The 21282-nt window shown below is 42.4% G+C and overlaps 1 protein-coding gene across 21 annotated transcripts in view; it reads left to right on the top strand.

Moving 5' to 3' along the window:
• TCF4 (transcription factor 4) overlaps positions 1–20602 on the top strand; it is a 336776-nt gene extending 316174 nt beyond the window's left edge. For 15 of the 21 annotated variants that reach the window (XM_045850363.1, XM_045850355.1, XM_045850356.1 and 12 more), the window contains 5 exons: positions 9760–9895; positions 11498–11660; positions 14933–15162; positions 15641–15780; positions 15968–20602. In XM_045850363.1, coding sequence (XP_045706319.1) covers positions 9760–9895; positions 11498–11660; positions 14933–15162; positions 15641–15777 — 666 coding nt within the window. In that variant the 3' untranslated portion in view covers positions 15778–15780; positions 15968–20602. The remainder of the gene's footprint in view (positions 1–9759; positions 9896–11497; positions 11661–14932; positions 15163–15640; positions 15781–15967) is intronic. The other 6 variants (XM_045850361.1, XM_045850362.1, XM_045850360.1 and 3 more) reach the window with 1 other exon arrangement.
• Positions 20603–21282: the final 680 nt, after the last annotated feature.

The raw sequence follows: 21282 nt of genomic DNA, 5'->3' as shown, positions 1-21282 counted from the left end.
GGCTCCTCTATTTAGGACACAAACAGATACAAGTAAGGAGCCCCATTAGCGATGCTATTAGAAGTTGAGTCCTTTTGAACATAGCCAGCCCTTGAGTAAGTAATTAGCTCAGTATGAAAAAAACCCAAATGGTCATTTCCCTCACAGGGTTTCAAATGCAAAAATCTAAGACTTGAGCTTCCTTAGATATTATAAGAACTTGAATTTCCTCTTTAAATACACCAACCGTAAAAGAACTACAGTTTCAAGTAAGTAGTCCCATTACCCAGTACATTTTTTGAGTTTATGGATGCTATCTAAGGGAAAGGAGGAAAAGAAACCTGAGTTGGCAAGACCAGCACCGGAGAAGTTTTGAACCACGCAAAGTGAGGAGCATGTGGAATCACTAAAGCCCAGTGCACGCCAGATATCCACCAGCCTGAAGATGAAAGGAAACAGCCTCCTCCCCTGGGAGCTGGAGGTTATTAGCAGCTGTTTATCCAGTCGGGAATAGAGATTAACATTGTAATTTTTTTTTTAAGAACTAGAAGAAAATTTGTTTGGGAAGTTGGCTCTTCATATCAAGTCACTGTGCGTTGCCAAAAAAAACTTCCTTTCTCAGAACTCATGTACTCAAGTTGAGCAATGTTATGATTCTCTGAGAAACTCTGCATTACCAAAAAGTCTATCTCCATTAAATACAACAGGAAAGGACCGAAATGGATGGACGTCTGCCATCGACACATTCCGCTAGACTCTGTCGCTGTGAAACTGGCTGTTTGGTCTGTTACCTGTTCTCCAGCCTGCCTCGAAATGGGGCGCTCTTCCCCACCCACCCCCGTTCCTCACTTCCCCCTAGCTTAATCTTTGCCACTCGGAGGCACACGCAGATGGGCTTTGCACATGCCCACTGCTTGTAAAATGCTTTTTCATGACGTAGTACTGGGGAAGCTGCTTCGGCACTCTGTGGAGCGTTATTCAAAAGAAGGAAAGAAAAAAAAAAAAGAGTTGGATATTGGTATTTTTTCCCAGATTTAATGCTACTCTTAATGTCATTTTCTTTTATTAAATCCTTTCTTTCGCTTTTGATCTTCTTTATAGCAGAGCCACCGGTCATATGGAAACTATTATCGGGAGATGAAAGACTTCATTGCAGTTAAATAAGAGTGAATCATTTGGGCCAATAATACACACATACAGTGAGGTGCCATTTGTGTCCAAATACTCTGTGGTGTTCACTTTGTAGCAAAGCCATCAAGGTTTACAAAGGGATATATAAAAACCTGCTTTTTGTCTGAAATATATAATCTAATGACAATATAAAAATATTAATATGCAATCCTTAGGAGCTTATGCATATCAGATCTAAATAATGCCAGTTTTCAATTTAAAACTGAAATTTTCATTTAAAGTTGAGATGCTACTTAATTAATGTTAAATGTCAGTTTTTAACAAATATATTTAGATAATCTATATCAGAATTCTACCCGTCATTTGAAACCTGTCCAGTGCCGCCTTCTCCCTGATTTCTCAATCTGATATGATTTCACCCAGCCTTTCAAGGCCTGCCTGACTTTGTATTGCTTTATTACAGCCATCTTATTTTGCCTTATATAGTAATTATATTATTCTGCCATTAAGAGATACAAAGTAATAGTTATGTCTATCTTTTATGATTTTTTGTAAAAGTGCCAAAATACAGCCACAAATATAGTAGACATGCAAAAGGCATTTGTTGAATTAAGTGAAATGTTTCTTATTTGATGGAAATATGCTACAGGTTTATTCTACATTATCAAAAGGTGTTGGATTTCACAAATAGTCTCACAGACACATGCCATTTTTGTCATCATTTACTATTAGGAAGCATGTAATTGCACATTTAACACTATAGTCCTCTAACAGTGACCTCTACCCCCAGTCCTCGCCCCGGGGACACGTGCATCTCAAGGGAACTACAGGCTTTAGGAACAGGGGCAGAACAGAATCATTGAAGTGGAAGCCCTGCCACATCGAGCAGCGTCCTTGAGTGTGTTTTAGGGCCGACGTTCATAACAGACACTCAGGAGAGCACCTGTCCGTGCTCAGCAAGATGGGGAGTGTTCTGGAGATCAGACAGCCCAGGAGGAGTTCAGAGTAGGAAGGTCTGTGGGGCAGAAAGGAAGATGGTGGAAGGCTGTGCAGAGCGAACCAGCCCAGGGAGACAGAGTGTGGCGGGGGTGGGGCGCTTTGCACTCAGAGTGAGCACGGCAGGTGAGAGGGCAGGAGCGGGTACCTGGCTGAAGCAAGTAGCTGACATTAAGGCATTTAAAACTAGGAGGGGGCGTCCAGGTGAAGGACGCAGAAGTATAGGTATTGATCTTACACTTGATCCATAGACTAAGGAAAATCCATGCTGTAACCTTGATGCAAGGGATCAAGTGATGGGCAGAGAATGTGGCGTTTAAAAGGTGACAATTTAGAAAATGACGGGGAAGAAATGTTTCATTTGTTTAGGTAAGCTTCTTTACACTTCCACTTCCTTTCCAAGTATTTTATACTAAGCATGTGTTACTTGATTAATAAGAAAAGTATTGTATAAATAAAAGCCAGTTAGGTAAGGACAAATCCCTGAAGATGGACCTCCTGGGCTAGCTACAGGGTGCCTTGTGCGGAAGCTAGCCACGTGACCGGGCACTCACACAGGTGTGCCTGCACTGCAGCGATCTGAAAGAACACACGAGATGTTCAGTGTCCTTCCTTCACCCTAAACAAAGAAACTGCTTACAAGTAACTCCAACATTTTACCATTAAACTCTTTGCTAGATGGGCTTCTTCACCAGGCTTGGGTTAACGGGTTCCCGACTTACTTACTTACTTGTATCTGGGGTAGGGAAGGGACTCTGTTAACCACCCCTTGAAGTGCCTGCTTGGTGGGTTGCTTCCAGTTATGGTTTCCCCTGTGGAAAAGTGATGTAGAAAATTGGGGGCGAAGGGTAGAGATACAGAGAGAAATGAAACAGTTTTAATAGATGGAACTTATGAGTTTAAGGAAAAAAAAAAAAAGATGAACCGAAATCAGATAACAGCCATTTGCATCTCTCGAACTAGATCTCAGAACCATTCACTTTAGCCGATGCAGTGGGCATCATGGGAGTTTCAGCCTTGCCAGTCACATGACCCTTCGGCACCACCAAGATTAAGGTCATTTAGATCCTTTTTAAATTCTCTTGAGACTTATCCTCTGGAGAAAATAAGCATTAAATAAATCTCCAAGAATTGCCTGATAAGGAATTACCTTGAATTTTAGACAAAGTGGGAGTGAAGCTGTGAGATTTCAGGGGTGGGGGGGGTGGGAATAGGTGTTCTTAAGACATTTAGGAAGCCTTCACCCAGTAAACATTTCCCCAAAATTAAAATCCGGACAAAAGAATCGAATCCAAATCTGACGTTAGTGAAAAGTCCTTCAAATGTTTAACCACATGAATTAAAAATATACTCTGATAATTTTTTTAAACTGGAAATTATATTTGTGGTTGGAAGGTATCCTGGGTGTTAGAACTTTCTCACACAGGAGAGTGGTTTATTAGAGGCAGATCTTGTTTCTCAAGAACCTCCGTGCCTCTGGGGGTGGTTCTCATGGCGTCGCCCCCTACTGCCATTGCAGGGACTTCCAGGTTCTCGCCCGTGAGCTGTTAAAAAAGTTTACACGACCACTTCCCACCACTCTAAAAGATTCACTGTTGGATTGAAAGGTGTTTTGCACATTTGGAAAAATAAGTTTGCTCTCCTCTAATATGACCGAGCTATGGCAAGATAATTGAACCTGAAATCCAGCGCTCTACAACCATTGTGCATGATCGATACTTCACGGGGAGGTTATAGTTACACCAGAACTGTCTTCTGTGTCAATGGGTGTCTAGTTACAGTAAGAGCCCATGAGCTTTTTTTTTTTTTTTTCATGATTGTGGCACAACAAGAAGAGAAAGAGAAGAGAGAGAGGTAAAAACTCCTAGAACATTTTTCTTTGTCCAGTTCTTTTTAAAAATCACCTGTGTCCAAAGAAAAATTTGGAATCAGATGCCATTGATGGCCAGTTTTCATTTGGGTGGTACCAAAGTGTTTCTAATAGCATATCTGGTTTTGTGTCGTTATCACTTGGTCTAGAAACTGATGACAAGTTTCCTAAATTTCACACCCTGCACTCTTTTAGGAGGATTGCGGTAGAAGAGAAGGAACGGAGGTCTGAAAGCCTGTTTTGAAGCAGTTATCTCTGGAGATAACATTAACAAGGATTGAATAACTGCCAAATGAAATTTAATACATTTTCCCATCCATGAAATAGGCCTCTTAAATACAACAGAATAATTACTTTCACAATACTCCCTGGAAACAAAGAGAGCAGAAACACTGAATGTCTTTTTTGTTTGTGGGGTTTGTTGTGAGCTTGAGGATCAGGATAAGGATATTTACCAGGGTGCCGGGTGCATCTCCACGTAAAAACAGCCTTGCCAACAGCCGCATAATTGGAAGCTGCATATCTTTTAAATCTGTTTATGTTGGAGGGGTTGTGGCAGATATTAAATTTTGTAATTTAGTTAGACATCTTGGTCTTGGCCTGAGTTGGGGAACTATGATGTGTTTTCCTCTGTGATTAAAAAAAATTTTTAAACGATTTTCATACCCATATCTGTATCTGCACTCACGCAGACTCATGTATGTACACACACGTGCGCACACACGTGCCCACACAGTTTGAAAACAAACACTACAGGAAGTAAACCTTTTTGTCCCTTAAATCTATATACGGGGGGGGCAAAAGTAGGTTTACAGTTGTGAGTACACGGAACAGAGTTTATTCTTATATTACTACTTATTACCTATTGTATTAATTTCCATATGAACAACTGTAAACCTACCTTTGCCTGACCCTGTACATACACCCAGTCAGATTGTTCAAAGTTATAAGTTTTCTGAGTTCAAAATTTGTTTTTCAATCCCCTAACTAGATGTTCACTAAATCACTTAACCATTTCCAGCCTTAGCTCTCTTCCCCATCAAAGGAGGAATTTGGCCTGACTGGTTTCCAAGTTTCTCCAGGCCTTGAAACTCCATATGCTGTGATGTAAAAGTACTTCTGAAATATTAGTCTTTTCCTCAGGAAGTAAGGTTATTGAAAATTATACGGTGCTTACAGATTCAAAAGAAGTAATGCACTTCTAAAGTTATTTAATTATTCCCAGTGACAAAGTAGCACAGGAGAATTTAAGTAGCTGTGTTGCAACTTGAATATAACTTGAGCTGAGATGAAATGTGACTCAGATATTTACATGTAACAGCCATGATCTGCAGGCCACAGAAGGGGCAGGTGTGTTGAGACCGGGTGATCGGGCCTCCTCTTCCTCTTCTAACTCTTTGGACCACGAATGGGGACGCCTGTCCTAGGGTGGCTCATTCAAAGGATGGTCCGTGTCTGCTTCAGAATGACAAGCTGGGCCATCAGGTGATCTTGCATTCTGAACTGAGAAATACTAAGGCGGAAAGGGGGTTAGCAGCAGGTACGAACCTGAAAGAATATTCCATGTGATACGACGAAGGAAGAGGCCTGGCAGGAGTCAGGGGGAGGCCGCAGCCAGAGGGACCGAGGTACCACGGAGGGAGGAGGTAGGCTGGAATCGCTCTTGGTCCTGAGAGTCAGCCCAGTCCAAAACCTAAATGACAGAAACCTTCACAATAAACCTTTTTTAAATTGAATGTATTGGGGTGGCAGTGGTTAATACAGTTATATAAGTTTCAGGTGTACTACAGTTCTGTAACACATCATCTGTATGTTGTATTGTGTGCCCACCACCCAAAGTCACGTCTCCTTCCGTCACCATTTATCCGCCCCATACCCTGTTCGACCTCTCCTCATTCCCCTGACCCTCTGGTCGTCATCACACTGTTGTCTGTGTCTGTGGGATTTTTTTTTTTTTGCTTAATCCCTTCACCTTTTCCCCCAACTTCCCCTCTTCCCTGACAGCTGTCACTTGAGCAAGATTGAAGGAGGCTTTGGTTCTTACTATTAAAACCACCCTACCAAACTGATCAGCGCACAGAAATTTCACAGAGGATCTCTGTAAGCTCCACAGGACGGGGCCACACCCAGGTTCTTCCCCAGCATGTCCCCAGCACCTCACAGCATGACAGGCATGGACTAGAATTAGTAACTTTTTTTAATTAATAAGTATACACTTTGATAAGTAACAGTTATTAAATTTTTTTACATTTCAGTTCTGTCATTTACTTTTAGTGTAAATATACTAAAACCACATTGTGTGTGATTATAAGAAGGCTCTTCTTGAAGGCCACGAAGACATTTGCAATCGATGTTGATCAAATGAACTGTTTTCACAGGCTGGCTTTTAACTTTGAACTATTGCTTGTCTAGGTGAAAAGCTTACCAAAATAGGCCTTTAATGAAGTACGATTTTTCTTTAAAAAACAAACAAACAAACAAACAAGCACCATTCTAGAACCTATCTGTAGGTTGAAGGAATCTGCTTTCCTGTCATTGCATTGTCGCAGGTTTGTCATGAGGAAGGCGGACAGACCCTGACCCCTGTCTGCACAGACAGCAGCATCGGCCCCTCCATTCCTTCTGAGTTGCTCTAGTGAGGACTTGCGCTGGCTCTCTGCTGCCTTGCTTGCCTTGCCTTGTAGTGCTTCTGAAAGAGAAGTGAGGAGGACATGGTGTCTGTGGTCAAGGAAACATGCTGTTGGTGGCAACACCAGTTCTTCAGACTAGAATATTATATAGCCAGAGGCGGTGGCATTGACCCTGGAGGCTCACGCTCATTATCACACACCCTGTCTTATCACCAGTCGCTCCTGTGGAGTGCACAGGGTGTACAAGGGAGGTCTCACAACATTAAGCATAACTTTATCCCCAACTTCCTTTATGGGAGAATAATTGATGTATGACTTGAGATGATCTAAAGTGACCTGTAGAAAATATATAAAATTAGGTAACATGGATGGCTAAAATCCGGACAGAAACATAGCTGGAACAACTATATTCTTAAACATATTTATAATATCACTTAAGATGTTATTGCCATTGTACAGGAGAAAGATTTAAAATCAAACAGATATGAACAGAACAGAGACCAAAAAAGTACAAAGATGACTGTGAGTGAAGGCAACTTGCGTTCTGAGGCTTCTTGAACCGACACAGACCCTCACTGTTATATAATATGCATGTACTTCCAGTTAGAACACATAACTGTATATATATGGCTGTGTCCCAGTTGTTTCCTGTATTGCTTCTTCCAGAAAATGCAGGACTTATTCTCCAAAACGCCTAGTACTGTTTTCTCCATTTTGGGGTTGAGTGACTTAACCCATGGCTGCACCGCTATTAAAGAAACCAGTTACACCCTCGTTATTTTATTCTCACTCAGTTATACTGTCTTTCTTACCAGTTGAGGCAAAGAAAATATAAAGGCAATTGGTTGTGAGTTCCTTTTTCCTCCTGTAAAAACTAATCTTAATGTGACCCAGAAGGGAAAAAAGAAATAGCAGGATCAATGTCTGAATATATTTTAAGTGAAAAGTAAAATATTAACCTTAAGTTACATCATAGATGCCTACAAAGGCAGGCTTGGAAGTTTTAATAGGGTGATTCTAAAATAAAAACAGTAGTATACATCTCCACTGTGCTCAGATATGTGGTTGCCTTCAGGGATTCCAGCTTAGAACCATCTTATGTGGAAATTCAAGAAATTAAATCCACTGGGAATACCAATAAATATGAATCAGCACTAAGGCAATTATTAAGGTTAACATTGATTGACAGACTTAAAGAGGTACCATTTGATCAAGACCTGTGAGATCCATGCTTACAAGTTGACATCTGAGACTGAAAGGATAACCATTGATTGAGTCAGTCTGGGAAATGCACAGATACAAAAATGGAAAATCAAAGCCTGAGTGGAAGATAGCTATCAGTCTTTGTTTGGAAGGAAACCTAAGAACGTGCACCAGCAGGGAGTGAGAAGTGGCTGGAGGAGCTGTGTGGGCTGTGAGAGGACAGGCGTCAGGTGCAGACGAAAGACGGGAGGGGCGTGGCAGGGGTGTCACGTGTGTGAGAAGGGCTAGCACCTATCCCCGACCTCCAGCAGCTGAAACTAGAACCAGTGAATGAGATGTTCAAGGAGACCAACTTGTGGTGCAAATGGAGTGGGCTGCTTGGAGAGAGAGTCGGGTCTCACTGCATTTGCTTCACACACAGAGAAGCCAAAGAACCACCATTCAGAGTGATCCCAGAAGGGACACAGGCACGCAAGCGGCAAGCGGCTCGGATCTCTCAGCTGCAACATTGGTTTATGCTTCCCTGTGCTCACGAGCCCTTAAATCCTGCCTTGCTGTATTTTCAATCTGAACGATTAGTATGATTTATACGATCCTTTCCCCTGCCCCTGAATTAGTTTCTCCTGCATTGTTCCAGAGTGTGTAAAGGTGAAAACTTTATACTGGGCTGCCTTCAGCTAGCACGTGCTTTGTTCGGTTCTGTGAGCATTACTCTTGCCAGTTCACACTCCTGTTGTCATCTCGTTCCTTGAGAATACTCTTTTTAAACATTTGGTAGCAACGGGGTGAATGCAGATTCACCTCTGTGGCTCTGTATTTTGGATTGGAAAAAATTCAAGTTTTTGACTTACCACAGTCTAAATTCATGGATAAATATTTTCAATGGTAGAATCATTATCTTGTGTAAGTGTTCACCTAACAAGCTAAGAAAATAACTGTGCAAATGAAAATGCAATGACTCAGGTTGCCCCCAATTTGCAAAAGCCGAACGGTTCTGCTTAAAGGTGTCTGCCACAAAGTCAGCGAAACTGCCTCGGTGCCATGAGCTGTACGTCTCTGGCCCCCTAGCAGGTAGTAGTAGTTAATAAAAAGCTCAGCAGTATTTTTTCCAGACCAAGTCATCATGCTGTACGCTATAATTTTATTCTTGGAAGCATAAAGAGTGTTTACAATATGGTGTCTTCCTAGAATCAGAATGGTGAAAAAAAAAAGTGGAAAAATGTCCAAACATCTTTGCATGGCAATGATGGCATTACTGGTGTGTTTAATAAAACCTTTATTGGTACATTTTCCGGTGTGGTGGCATTGGCAGAAATGGTCCCCCTTTGGATTTGGAACTCAGCAGCTGATGAAATACAGTAAACATTAATTTGGAATGGGCTGCCAGTTTTGGAAAGCCAGGTGACATTTTATTATATTTGTACCGAGCAGGGGCTATGTCCCATACTGCTGTAGCTTCCGCTGTCAGAGGCTTAGCTGGCATTATGGAAAAAAAATGGCAGGCCTGAGAATCTTATCCCCTGAAATGAAAGTCGAATGCCAAATTGAAATTCCTGTAGGATTTCCGATAGCAATGGGGGAATTGAGAAGCCCACAATTAAGCATATGGGCATTAAGATAATTGTCAGATCTGTTGGCGGACATGATAGAAGACAGATGGGTACGAATCAGTGCGCTCCACTGCAGCACCCTGGGAGACAATTTGACGTTTTACCTGCCTGAGCTCCTCTGCCATGTTTGTCACGGACGTACAGCGCGGCATCTCGGAGTGCGAGGTGTTTTTGCAGGGCTCCATAGGTGTCTGTGCAGTCCTTCAGCGCCCTCTAGTGAAATGCATTTGGGAGTTTTGTTTTGCAAAGGCCGGTCTTCCTCTGGTCCTCGCTCCCCCAGGAAATAGCTGCCTCACCGCCCCGGTTGCCACTAAACTCTCTGGTTCCTCTCACCTTGCAGGTTGGGGCCCACCGTGAAGATGGCGTGGCCCTCCGAGGCAGCCATTCTCTTGTGCCAAATCAGGTTCCGGTTCCGCAGCTTCCTGTCCAGTCCGCCACTTCCCCGGATTTGAACCCACCCCAGGACCCTTACAGAGGTAGGCCCACCTCCGAGGGCACTCCTGACCTCGCTTGAACAACAGTAGAGCTGGTGTCGGCCCCAGTGTTCCTTGGCACGCGTCCTCGGGAAGCACTGGCAGACAACCAAGAATCAAATTCGGTACAAAAATGGCGAGTAAATGGGAGAGTATTTAGAATGTAGCCGGCAAATTGGGTTTCTGCCGTCGCTGTTTTCTCAGACATCCTCCGAACCCCTGGTGCTATTTCAGCAGGGAGTGAGACCACAGACTGATGGGAGGAAATTTTATTTTAGCTAATTCCGCATTTTACCCATTCAGGTTCTCTAATGCGGTTAGTTGTAGCCTGAAAATGATATTTCCAAATGAATAGGAAGGAAGGAAATTGTTCTTGTTGTTGAAGATTGAAGGAAGTATAGGTACGTAAAAAAATGGAACTCGGACGGTTCTCGGTGGTGAGTCATCCAGGCCCGTACGGACCGCCTCCTGCCGCTGCCTGCAAAGGGCTCCTCATGACCCCAGGACGCGGCACTGTGGGGGCAAGACCAGGGCGCCCTGCTCCCTGTGGGACAGACCAGGTGACGAGGGGACAAATAACATCTTCTCATTCCCCTCACGTTTAGAATAAAAACGATAACACTAACACAGGAATATATATAAGTGTTCTTTCACATTGTACCAATCTGAGTGTTAATTATGTACGGGAATGCCTCCCCACTTTTATTTGAATAGTAATAAGGTGGCATATCTTTTAACAGGCCTTTGGTTGTCCCTTCTCTGTCCTAGATCAGTGCCCCTTACACTTTAAGCATGGCCTGTGGGTCTTGATAAAATGCAGATTCGGGTTCAGTGGGTGTGCGATTCTGCACCTCTAACGGGCTCCCAGGTGGCAAGGAGGCTCCTGACCCATAGACCGAATTGTGAATGACAAGGTTCTAGACCACACAGGTTACAAATACAGGGTAATACTCCATGTGCTCCTACCTGACTAACAAATTATTATACTACAGTCAAGTTTTCAACTGTATTGTGATTTGAAACTTGAGCAATGAGAAAGCTACAAATTTCTTCTGTGAGCAGCTTTCTCCTTTCCATATGCGCCATTTTTTTAAATGCTGATTATTCTTTGAGGATAAGAGAAGACTAATTTCAGTATATCATTAGGGTATCTATTGAAGCCTTGACTGCACATAGTTAGCGTACTCCCTGGGAATTATATTTTAAGGACATTTTTCTATTAAATCATTGCATATGGAAGAAACTCAATATAATAGCTGATATTTACTTGGGTTCTTAATCAGAACATTGAGGTGTGTGATTTTCATGATTATGATTTTCATTGCAATTAAGTTGATGTTTTGTAGACAGTGAAATTACCATCTACTCCAAAAGATTGCAAAATAGAATTTAACCTCAGAGCCAATGAAGAGAAAACTTGTTTCCGCAGGTGCGTTTTTGAAACTTCGCCAGGTAGCACGCACACACACACACACACACAAAATGCCAGAAGGATCACAGTTCAGCCATGTGCGTTGTGTGGCCGGCAGCTCCACAGCCCGGGCTGTGCGTGTCTGTGCCCCAAGTCCTCGGTGGAGGCGTCACTCGGTCTTTCTCTCCCCACAGGCATGCCTCCGGGACTGCAGGGCCAGAGTGTCTCCTCCGGCAGCTCTGAGATCAAATCCGACGACGAGGGCGACGAGAACCTGCAGGACACGAAGTCTGCCGAGGACAAGAAATTAGACGACGACAAGAAGGATATCAAATCCATTACTAGGTCAAGATCTAGGTAACAGTATATAATACTGTCGCTTCATTTAATTCCTTCATTGGACTTTGATGAAGTGAACAGAACAGGAAGAAACTATTCTGTTTTTTCCTGGCAGGTAACACGAGCACTGCAGGCCCGTGCTAGAAGTACTGGCGTATCGTTTCAGATACTGTCTGTACTCTAGTGATGCCTGGAAAGTCTTTGCATTTGTGAATTCGGACCCAGTGCTAATGACACACAGTACAAGCAATTTGTGACTGATGATTGTTCTACAAATTTGGTCAGAAATGTTCTTTCTAAAATCTTTTTTAAAAGAGAAATTTGTGATTGAAAACTTAATTGATATATATGCAACTGTAATGTTTTTCTTACCTTGAGAGAGAGAAAGTACTGATTTATCCTAAGGATGTTGATGTATATATAAGAGCAACACCTGAATTGCTAATCGTTTTTCTCCTGATACTCCCACCTATAGAAAATACAGCGACGGCAAGGAATAGCTTCGGGTTGGCTTTCTTAAATCTAGCATCCCATATCTTTAAATTAGAACCTCTGCCCTTAAACTTGAACTGTAATATGATAATCAGATGGTTTTGAATACCATGCCACCCACATTCTTTATGTCAAGTCCATTGGATTGTGTTGATTTGCAAATTAAATGTGCTGAGACTATACCTTCCTTTTATCTATTTTTTAAGGAAGATTTTTTAAGGAAGATAAAAATCAATTTTTAAAAATTGATTTTAGGGATAGAAAGAAGCATCAGCTGTGATTTCGCTGATTCATGCATTCGTTGGTGCTTCCTGTATGTGCCCTAATGGGGAATCGACCCGCAACCTTGGCATATGGGGATGACGTGCTAACCTACTGACGCGCTAACCTAGCTTCCCAGCCAGGGCGAAATATACCTTCCTTTTAAAGGCTGCTGTTCTCAAGGTTATGTAGCGCCCTGTAGGAATTAAGAACATGCTGCCTTTTCATATTGCCTTTGTACTTATTAACGTAAATTTTATTGCATGACCTGCCACGAGTCCAAAGTGCCCAAAGCTTCTAGCTTGTACCTTTCACCAGCCCTGAGGTTTCCTGACTCTTGGCCACATTTTTAAGAGATCCGAGACGGGGCTTTCACGTGCTCCCCATCTCCTCTGTTAGTTCTGGGGCCACTGAAGTAGTGGCCGTAACGCATGCATGCTAGTGGATCAGTGGAACCCTTATAGTTTTAGTACAACATTTTAACTTGTTGTTAAGAACCTTCTTATTTTAAAAGGTCACTCTTGTGACATTTACGTATGCCTCCAAAACTGTGCGGTAAGGCAGTGCTTTTTAAATCCAGGCCGTTTTATTTACACAACAATTCTAATTAGTTATTAGCCTGAATACCTCTGGAAGACAATTCCCATTTCCAGGCCCACTCTGTGAAAGGCTTGGCACATGTTCGATGTGTAAAAATACTACCCCTAGTTTTTAACTTCAGGGCAGGCCTAGCAGGAACGTGACTCTGTCCTTTTTCACGTAGCACGTCTTACAGGGGAATGTGGGTGTGAATGTACAGTGACCTTAACTTCCTTGGCAACGGCAGAGGTCACGGGCGAGGGAGAGAAGGATCAGCAGAGGCAGTCAGGAGGATCAGATGGCGCAGCCTTTTCCGACGGGTTCCGCTCGGCTGTGTGTGCGCTGGCACGCATCTACAGCAGGCAGTCCCATCTGGAAGAGCGTTTAACCTTTGGGGAGATGAGCTTGCAGCATCTTCCTTGGTTGTCTCCCTCCTCCCCTCCCGTACATGTGTGTTCTTGGCTTCCATAGGTCATCCCTCCGTGCAACATGTGCTTGCAACCCAAGAATATCACTTCCGTTTTTGATTGATTGGAGCTCCTCAACCATAGTTGATCCTTATTGCAATTTGGAAGTTACCCAGCGATTCTCCAAAGTAAAGATGTAGAGCGATATATTCTAAGCCAAGTTCATTAAGCGTACATTGAATGGACTAGATAACTTCCCACATGTTCTGCAGCTCCAGAGTGTTGTGATTAACAGCTTGTCCTGTGACCATTTCAGATTCATGGGATTCTAAAGTAGAGGTCAGCCTTCATGGTTCTTTCCATCAGTGATTAAATCTCCAGGTTGATGTCCTCGCAGATGGTCCCTTCTATATTGTTTCTTGTGATGGAGCGGCTTTTACTTGGGGTGAAGTTAGTTTTTCACCTCACTCATACCCCAAAACTCTCTTGCTCTCATTAAATCACACTGTTCCCCTCGGAGTTCTTCTTTCTGTGCTGCCTTCCTGAAACAAGGCGTCTCCCACGCTGCTCTTTTTTACATAATCGCCCATGAAAAATCTGAAGCCCTGGTTCTGTGAAACCTTCCTTATATGATACCCTTTCCAGATGGCTCGTCAGCCTCTCTGCCCTCCACCCAGAAGTCTCTTCTAATTTGTCGGCATGACACCCACAAGCAGAAGTAATCTCGCCTTTCCAGACTCGGCAGGGTCCAGCCATGCCTTTCATATGAGTCACATAATATTGCTGTTCTCACAATCAGAGGTTAGCTTTTTGGCTTCATTTCTGAGTCACGATGAGTCCAAAGATCTAACCAGGAGATCTTCGGCTTCTGTGTTGTTTGTTTTACACAGCTCACGTCCACTCGGGTTTCCCCGGCTTGTTTGTCGGATCACACACATCCACGATGCGAAAGGCCATGGGGAGCGTGTTTTTCTAATCGTGTTACTTCATCCGAGGAGAAAATGCGACTCAGATACAGTCAGCAGAGTGACCACGGCTTTAACGCAAATCAGTGGCGAGCCCTGGAGAGGAGTGTTCACTCCCGCTGCTGCTCCGGTGTCTTCGACACAGGACCCTCTCAGCCCTGTGTGGCGGCGCCGTGTTAATTTTGACCTATCAAACTGTTTTTGCAATCCCTTACTTCCCTTAAGTTTCAGATGTCATGGTATGAAAGTGTGAAAAACACAAAACAGCTTCCGTCTAAAATTATTCCTGAATTGTGGTCCTGCAGCGTGGCTTCAGCCAAAGCCGAGCGTGGCCGGACCTGCAGCGTGCAGCCCTTTGTCCTTCTCCACTGGGAGGGACGCACGCTGGGCCCCAGCCTTAACCTCTTCCGTTTGCTTCGGGCGTGATGTCTAGGGACCGTGACGGCCATGTAAAGCAAGCCCGAGCTCAGGTGCCGGTACAGTCCTACCGAGGACAAGAGCTTGAGACGGAAGGAAGCGGAAGTAATTTGGATACCTCCTTTTTCCCCACACCATTAGAAAATGTCGCCTCCCTTTTGTCCCGCAGCAATAACGACGACGAGGACCTGACCCCGGAGCAGAAGGCGGAGCGCGAGAAGGAGCGGAGGATGGCCAACAACGCCCGCGAGCGCCTGCGCGTCCGCGACATCAACGAGGCGTTCAAGGAGCTGGGCCGCATGGTGCAGCTCCACCTCAAGAGCGACAAGCCGCAGACCAAGCTCCTGATCCTGCACCAGGCCGTGGCGGTCATCCTCAGCCTGGAGCAGCAGGTCCGAGGTCAGTACACGTCCCGGGCTCCTTGCAGAAGCCACAGTCTCGCCGAGCGGGAGGGGGCCCTGACGGACTCACCCACCCTGAGCAGGAGCTGATAGGAGACGTACAGCATCATTCAGAATAATTATGTCCACGGCTGACCGTGTCTGAAGCTATACGGCAGCTCCCTTTTCTCCTGTAATTAAGTTACAGGCTTCTTCACAACCGAGCCCACGTTGTGATGCTTCCCTGTGCACCGTCAGTCATCGGAGCTTAGTTAGTTAGTGTCTCCCACTTTATTATACTACAAAATGGCTCTGCAGACGCCCCACGCGGCTCACCTTCCCCTAGTGCCTGAGCCAAGGAGTCTCCCTGGTGCACACTTCCTGCCCAGGCTCCATTCTGTAGCGACAACACTGAGAAAAAGGCCATCCGCGGAGCACTCACCGCCTCCACCAGCTGCCCTGACTCTCACCAAGTGCTCTGCGCCTCTCTCCCACAGAAAGGAATCTGAATCCGAAAGCCGCGTGTCTGAAAAGAAGGGAGGAAGAGAAGGTGTCGTCGGAGCCTCCCCCGCTGTCCTTGGCGGGCCCCCACCCCGGAATGGGAGACGCATCGAATCACATGGGACAGATGTAAAGGGCAAGTGTGCTTTCAGCTGCGCCTGCAACCTCCCCTTTGTTAGCCCCCCCGGGGCCCCGGCCAGAACACCCACATATCCCCCAGAGTAACAGATTTGCCCCTTGGAAAAAAGAATTTATAAATAAAACATTTACTGGTTCTGTTATAAATATATTAACTAATTTCCTTTTTTTTCTTTCCTTCTCAGGTCCAAGTTGCCACATTGCTTCATTAATACAAGAGACCACTTCCTTAACAGCTGTATTATCTTAAGCCCACATAAACACTTCTCCTTAACCCCCTTTTTTGTAATATAAGACAAGTCTGAGTAGTTATGAATCGCAGACGCAAGAGGTTTCAGCATTCCCAATTATCAAAAAACCGAAAAACAAACAAAAAAAAAAGAAAAAAAGTGCAACTTGAGGGATGACTCTCTTTAACATATCATTCAGAATGTGCAAAGCAGCGTGTGCAGGCTGGGACGCAGCCCGGAGACTGAATGGCAATCTTTCCACACTGTGGAACAATGCATTTGTGCCTAAACTTCTTTTGGAAAAAAAAAATATAATTAATTTGTAAGTCTGAAAAAAATATTTAATTTAAAAATTGTAAACTTGCAATAATGAAAAAGTGTACTTCTGAAGAAAACTACATGAACGTTTTTGTTGGTATTCGAGTCAGCTAGTGTTTATAATTCCTGGGTAGTGAGTAAGGGGAGCTCAGCTGCCCTCGCAACAAAACCAGCAAACGTCCTGATGACAGCGAAGTGATGACATTAGCCATTCCTTAGGGTAGGAGGAACAGATGGATCTTATAGACCTATGACAAATATATATATAAATATATATATAAATATATATTAAAAATTTAGTGACTATGGTAAGCTTTTGTTCATTTGTTTCAGACTTTTTTCTCCTGTAAAAAAAAATAGTACTGATTAACTTTTTTAAAAGAAAGATTTTACTGTAAATATGGATTTTTTTTTTGTCTTATTTCTGTCCCTTCTTCCTGGTTTGTTATTGTAACCTGTAGTGCCAACTCTGCTTCCGGAGGGGTAGTGCAGGATGAAATGCTGACCCTGATGTTGCTTTCATTCATAAATAAGTAGAAAGTTGTTTCTCCAGTCTTTTGGGAACACAGGACTTAAAAGTCACATCATGTGTAGATATTACAAGCAGCATTACTAAGACATGGCAAAAAAGAGTTTGTCTGAACTGTAATGTTGCGTTTGTGACCCTATTCTGGGATTTTCAGAGGTACAAGGTTAGAATGCTACAATGTTACCACTGTGCCTTCCAATGTTTATATCATCGGAAACATAACATAATCAAAGTGGCTGTGATTTAACAAAATGATTCAAGTGTTACCTACATGTGTAGCCGAAGTAGTGTGCAGTGAGGCGTTTCTGAATACATGGTCAGATTTTTGGAAAAAAACAAAAACAAAAAAAAACAAGTAAAGTTCAAAAACCATCAAATGAGAAAATTGCAAGTAGTGTGACAGAGCTGATTGATTTTGTTGCTTTCTTGATTTTTTTTTTCAAAATGGGTTTACTAAGATATGTAGATGACTTAACTGCCTCCTCCTTCGTCTGAAAAATGCCAATATTCAATCATCATGCAGCATTATAACAAGCCTTATACGTCCTAAAGCATTAAGTTGCACTTTCTTGAGGAGGGGCAGTGCAGTATTCCTCTGGCCAGTATGAATGAAGTTTATACTTAACCTATTTGATAGAAGCATGGATCAAGCTATGGCACAGCAGCCCATCAGATAGCGAGCTTTGACGTCTGGGCACAACTGAACCAACTTCCATCGTGAATCTTTATACTGATTGACTTTGGTGTATAGTGCAGTAAACAAATAGTGCTCCTAGTTAAGTATTTGTCAGCATCCTTTTGTCTCTAACTCGTTTCTATTTTACAGCCACACAATCTTGGCATGTATTAAGAAAAAAAAATCCCTGTTCAAGTAGTTTTTTCCACCTATCAGCACTGAGTAAATGCCATAAATCCATCAAAATGGTCTAAATGTTCCATCTGTTCTCCTGTTTTGCCAGTTATATAGTAATGAAATACATTTGTAAATTTTATGCAACAAATGGCAAACGTATCATTATTTTGAAATTGTGTATGTAAAAGTTATATTTTTACACGTAGACTCTTGTTATTATGTGTTTTAATACATTGTATTGGTTTTTGTTTTTTTTTTAACTGTGGTTTAAAAATGTCTCATTTAAATGAAATAGTGAGCTACAAGAATCTGAATTTTATGTTCATTTCTGAAAATGTAAGAACAAATAAGATAGTTACCACGTGGTCATCTTTTACAAACCCATAAACATTTTGATTAGTTGTGTGTGTGTGTGTGTGTGTGTGTGTGCGTGTGTGTGTTGGAAACTGTAAATATGTTCAGTAGCGATAAAACTAAAATACTTTGATTTGTTGATAAGTTCCTAAAATGTGGAGGTGGATTAAAACCTTAGGAGAATAGCAGAAATCAAACTTCCTGAAAGTCACTCTGAGGCTTCCCCGGGAGACGCGCCAGCCAACCGAGGGGCTCACGGAAGGGCGCGGAAGACAGTGCCGCGTGCACGCCCCTCCTCTTGAGGAGGGACGGGCCCCGCGCGTGCGCGTCCCCTCAGTCTGCAAAGATTTCCTCTCCGTGGTACATTCTGCACTCATTTTGTACAGTCTACCAAGGCGGGTATCCCTAGGAACAATATTGTATAGGAAGCAGGTATACTTCGATCACATTCAGGATAAGTGTACAGAAGAAAATACGCTGTTTACTCTTTAGGGAACTGGAAACACTCCCTCCCTTGATGTACATGTTAAGAATGGCACTTTTGATACATGTTATCATGCAGGTGCTTCATAGAGGTGATTTAAGGTTTGTCAGATCTGTAAACAAAGCAAAAAATTAAATTGTAGTTATTTGATTATTTTTTAAATTGGTGCTTTATATTTTTGTTCTCACTTAAAAAAACAGTAAAAGCTGCAACTCACTGTTCACCAGCTTTGATGTATTCATTACTCGGTAATGTAATACCTCTATTGTGGAATTCCCTTTGGAAACAAGCGAGAAACTTGCTAACAGCCACCAAAAGCTGCTCACTGCTTTGTGCTTGGTGGAGAAATACGATCCGCACCTGCCTGTATTGATTGGGTTGTATCCCCGTTTAAAAAACACAAACAAAAAACCAGAAACAGAAAAAGGTGAAAGGGAATGTGGCCTTTTTAGTGTGTTTTTTTTTTCTCATTGTTGTTTTGTATATTGTCGAACCCAGGTAAGATATTGGTATCCTGCGCTGGATTTGCAGATTGACATTTAGCAGAAGACAGTTAGGAGCTATACAAAAATGTCATAAGGGTCCATACTGTGCTATATATGTGATGATACATAGGCTGGGGATCTGTTGAAGAGACTTGGACATTCAAAGCAACTTGGAACAGTTGATCCACCTCCACATTCAAGTAATTTATGAATATGCAGAGTAGGGATCTGTTCATCTAGGAAGTTTTACCATTTGTCTTCTGTGTAGCTGCAAGGAACACTAATGTTTATACAACTGTCGGTCCACCCAGTAACGCAACTGGTTCTGATTCAGTCTTCCGATTCCTTTTTGTTCTTTGCTTTTTTTCCTATTTTCTTGATATGTTTTTTTTTTAAATTTGTGATCTTTATTTTGATGAGGGGTTCAGGGTTGGGGAGGGAGTTGAACCAACACTCGGGGTTAGGAGGATTTTCGTCTTGGATCCAACAGGCAGAATATGATCTGTGTCCAAAAGTGAACTCGAGTCAGGAGTGAAACAATTTCAGCATAAATAAGCACAAAAATTTAGTCTGCTGGCTGACTGGAAACAAAAAAAAAAAAGTCAAGATGGAATAGGATGAATTCCAACACAATGGGGCACCAAGGCCGTCCGGCCTCTTGCTTTATTTTGCTTTGGTTTTGTTTGTTTTCCTTTAGAGACATGCTCTTTCTCATGGGACTTGAAGTGGACTCCTCTTTGTGCAGTGCTGGTTTCGCCATCCTCATTTCAAGTATTATAGACATATGTAATGGTGAAAATATATGAACTGTGGCCTTTTTCATTCTTGTTACTTGTGATGCAATTAAGTGAAGATAAGAAAAAAAAGCAGAGATTTACCATGTATCAGTGCCTGGCTTTTTGTTATAAAGCTTTGTTTGTCTAGTGCTCTTTTTGCTATAAAATAGACTGTAGTACACCCTAGTAAGAAAAAAAACTAAATTTAAAAATAAAAATATATTTGGCTTATTTTTCGTAGGAGCAATCCTTTTATACCATGAATATTACAAAAAAAATTGTCAGATTCTGAATATTTCTTCTTTGTAGATTTTTGGAATCATTATGAGTAAAAGTTTGTTACTTTATTTTACTATTTAAAAGATGTTATTTTACCATGTGTTACTGAGATGAAACTGTATGGTAGCTTTTTTTGTTTTTTGTTTTGTTTTGTTTGTTTGTTTTTTTTAGTTGTAGGTCGCAGCGGGGAAATTTTTTGCGACTGTACACATAGCTGCAGCATTAAAAACTTTAAAAAATTGTTAAAAAAAGAAAAAAAGGGAAAATATTTCAAAAAAAAAAGATAAACAGTTACACCTTGTTTTCAATGTGTGGCTGAGTGCCTCGATTTTTTCATGTTTTTGGTGTATTTCTGATTTGTAGAAGTGTCCGAACAGGTCGTGTGCTGGAGTTCCTTCGAGACAAAAACAAACCCAGCCCGGTCGAGGCCGCTACCTGTTTCCCATCTGTAGTTATTCGATGAAGTCATGTACATGACCGTTCTGTAGCAATAAATGTGCCATTTTGATAAACTGTTTCTGACACTTATTTCACTCCACTTGGCATTGTCCATGTAACTCTGATTCTCTTCTGTAAGCGAAAGCCACGTCTATATTTCATTTTCCAAGTGTTGGAGGTATTGACAGCTTAACAAACAAAACATACAAAAAAAAATCACAAAAACAAATTGAAAAGCAAAGCACATGATTGACCAAGGAAGAGATGCCCTTAATGAAAATGGAACGGGATGCATGCAAAACAAAAAGGAAACTGTCTAGAGGATTAACTAATTGAAGGAATAGAATTAATGTGCGTGTAACACTGAAGCTATGCACTTGAAGAGCTCTGAACTGCGCCAGTGTTCTTGCTAGGGCTGCGGCTTGCTAAGTCAAGTCAGCCTTAACCTTTTGGATCAGTTGGTCGACTGTTTGGCAGAACCTTCGCAGCTAGATCTTTGCAGTCAAAAATCTTAAGATGATTTATTTTGTATCCCTTTGTTAAGAGCTGAATGTTGTGAACCGCAATTACTTTTATACTGTATTTATACTTTCTCAAACGATGCCCACCCGGCTACTTCTGGTTGACCTCTTTTGACCCTTAATCCAGATGTAAACAACCAGATGGTTTTTGTCTAACTTGTACAAACAGACGTGTGTCACCTGTTGTGGGAGGGGAAAATTGTACAGATTAAAATCATTCAGTGTTATGTACT

Source organism: Phyllostomus hastatus, unplaced genomic scaffold, assembly GCF_019186645.2.
Source record: "Phyllostomus hastatus isolate PE091 unplaced genomic scaffold, TTU_PhHast_1.1 phas_contig_80, whole genome shotgun sequence".
NCBI lineage: Eukaryota > Metazoa > Chordata > Mammalia > Chiroptera > Phyllostomidae > Phyllostomus > Phyllostomus hastatus.
This window is presented reverse-complemented; position numbering and strand designations above follow the sequence as displayed.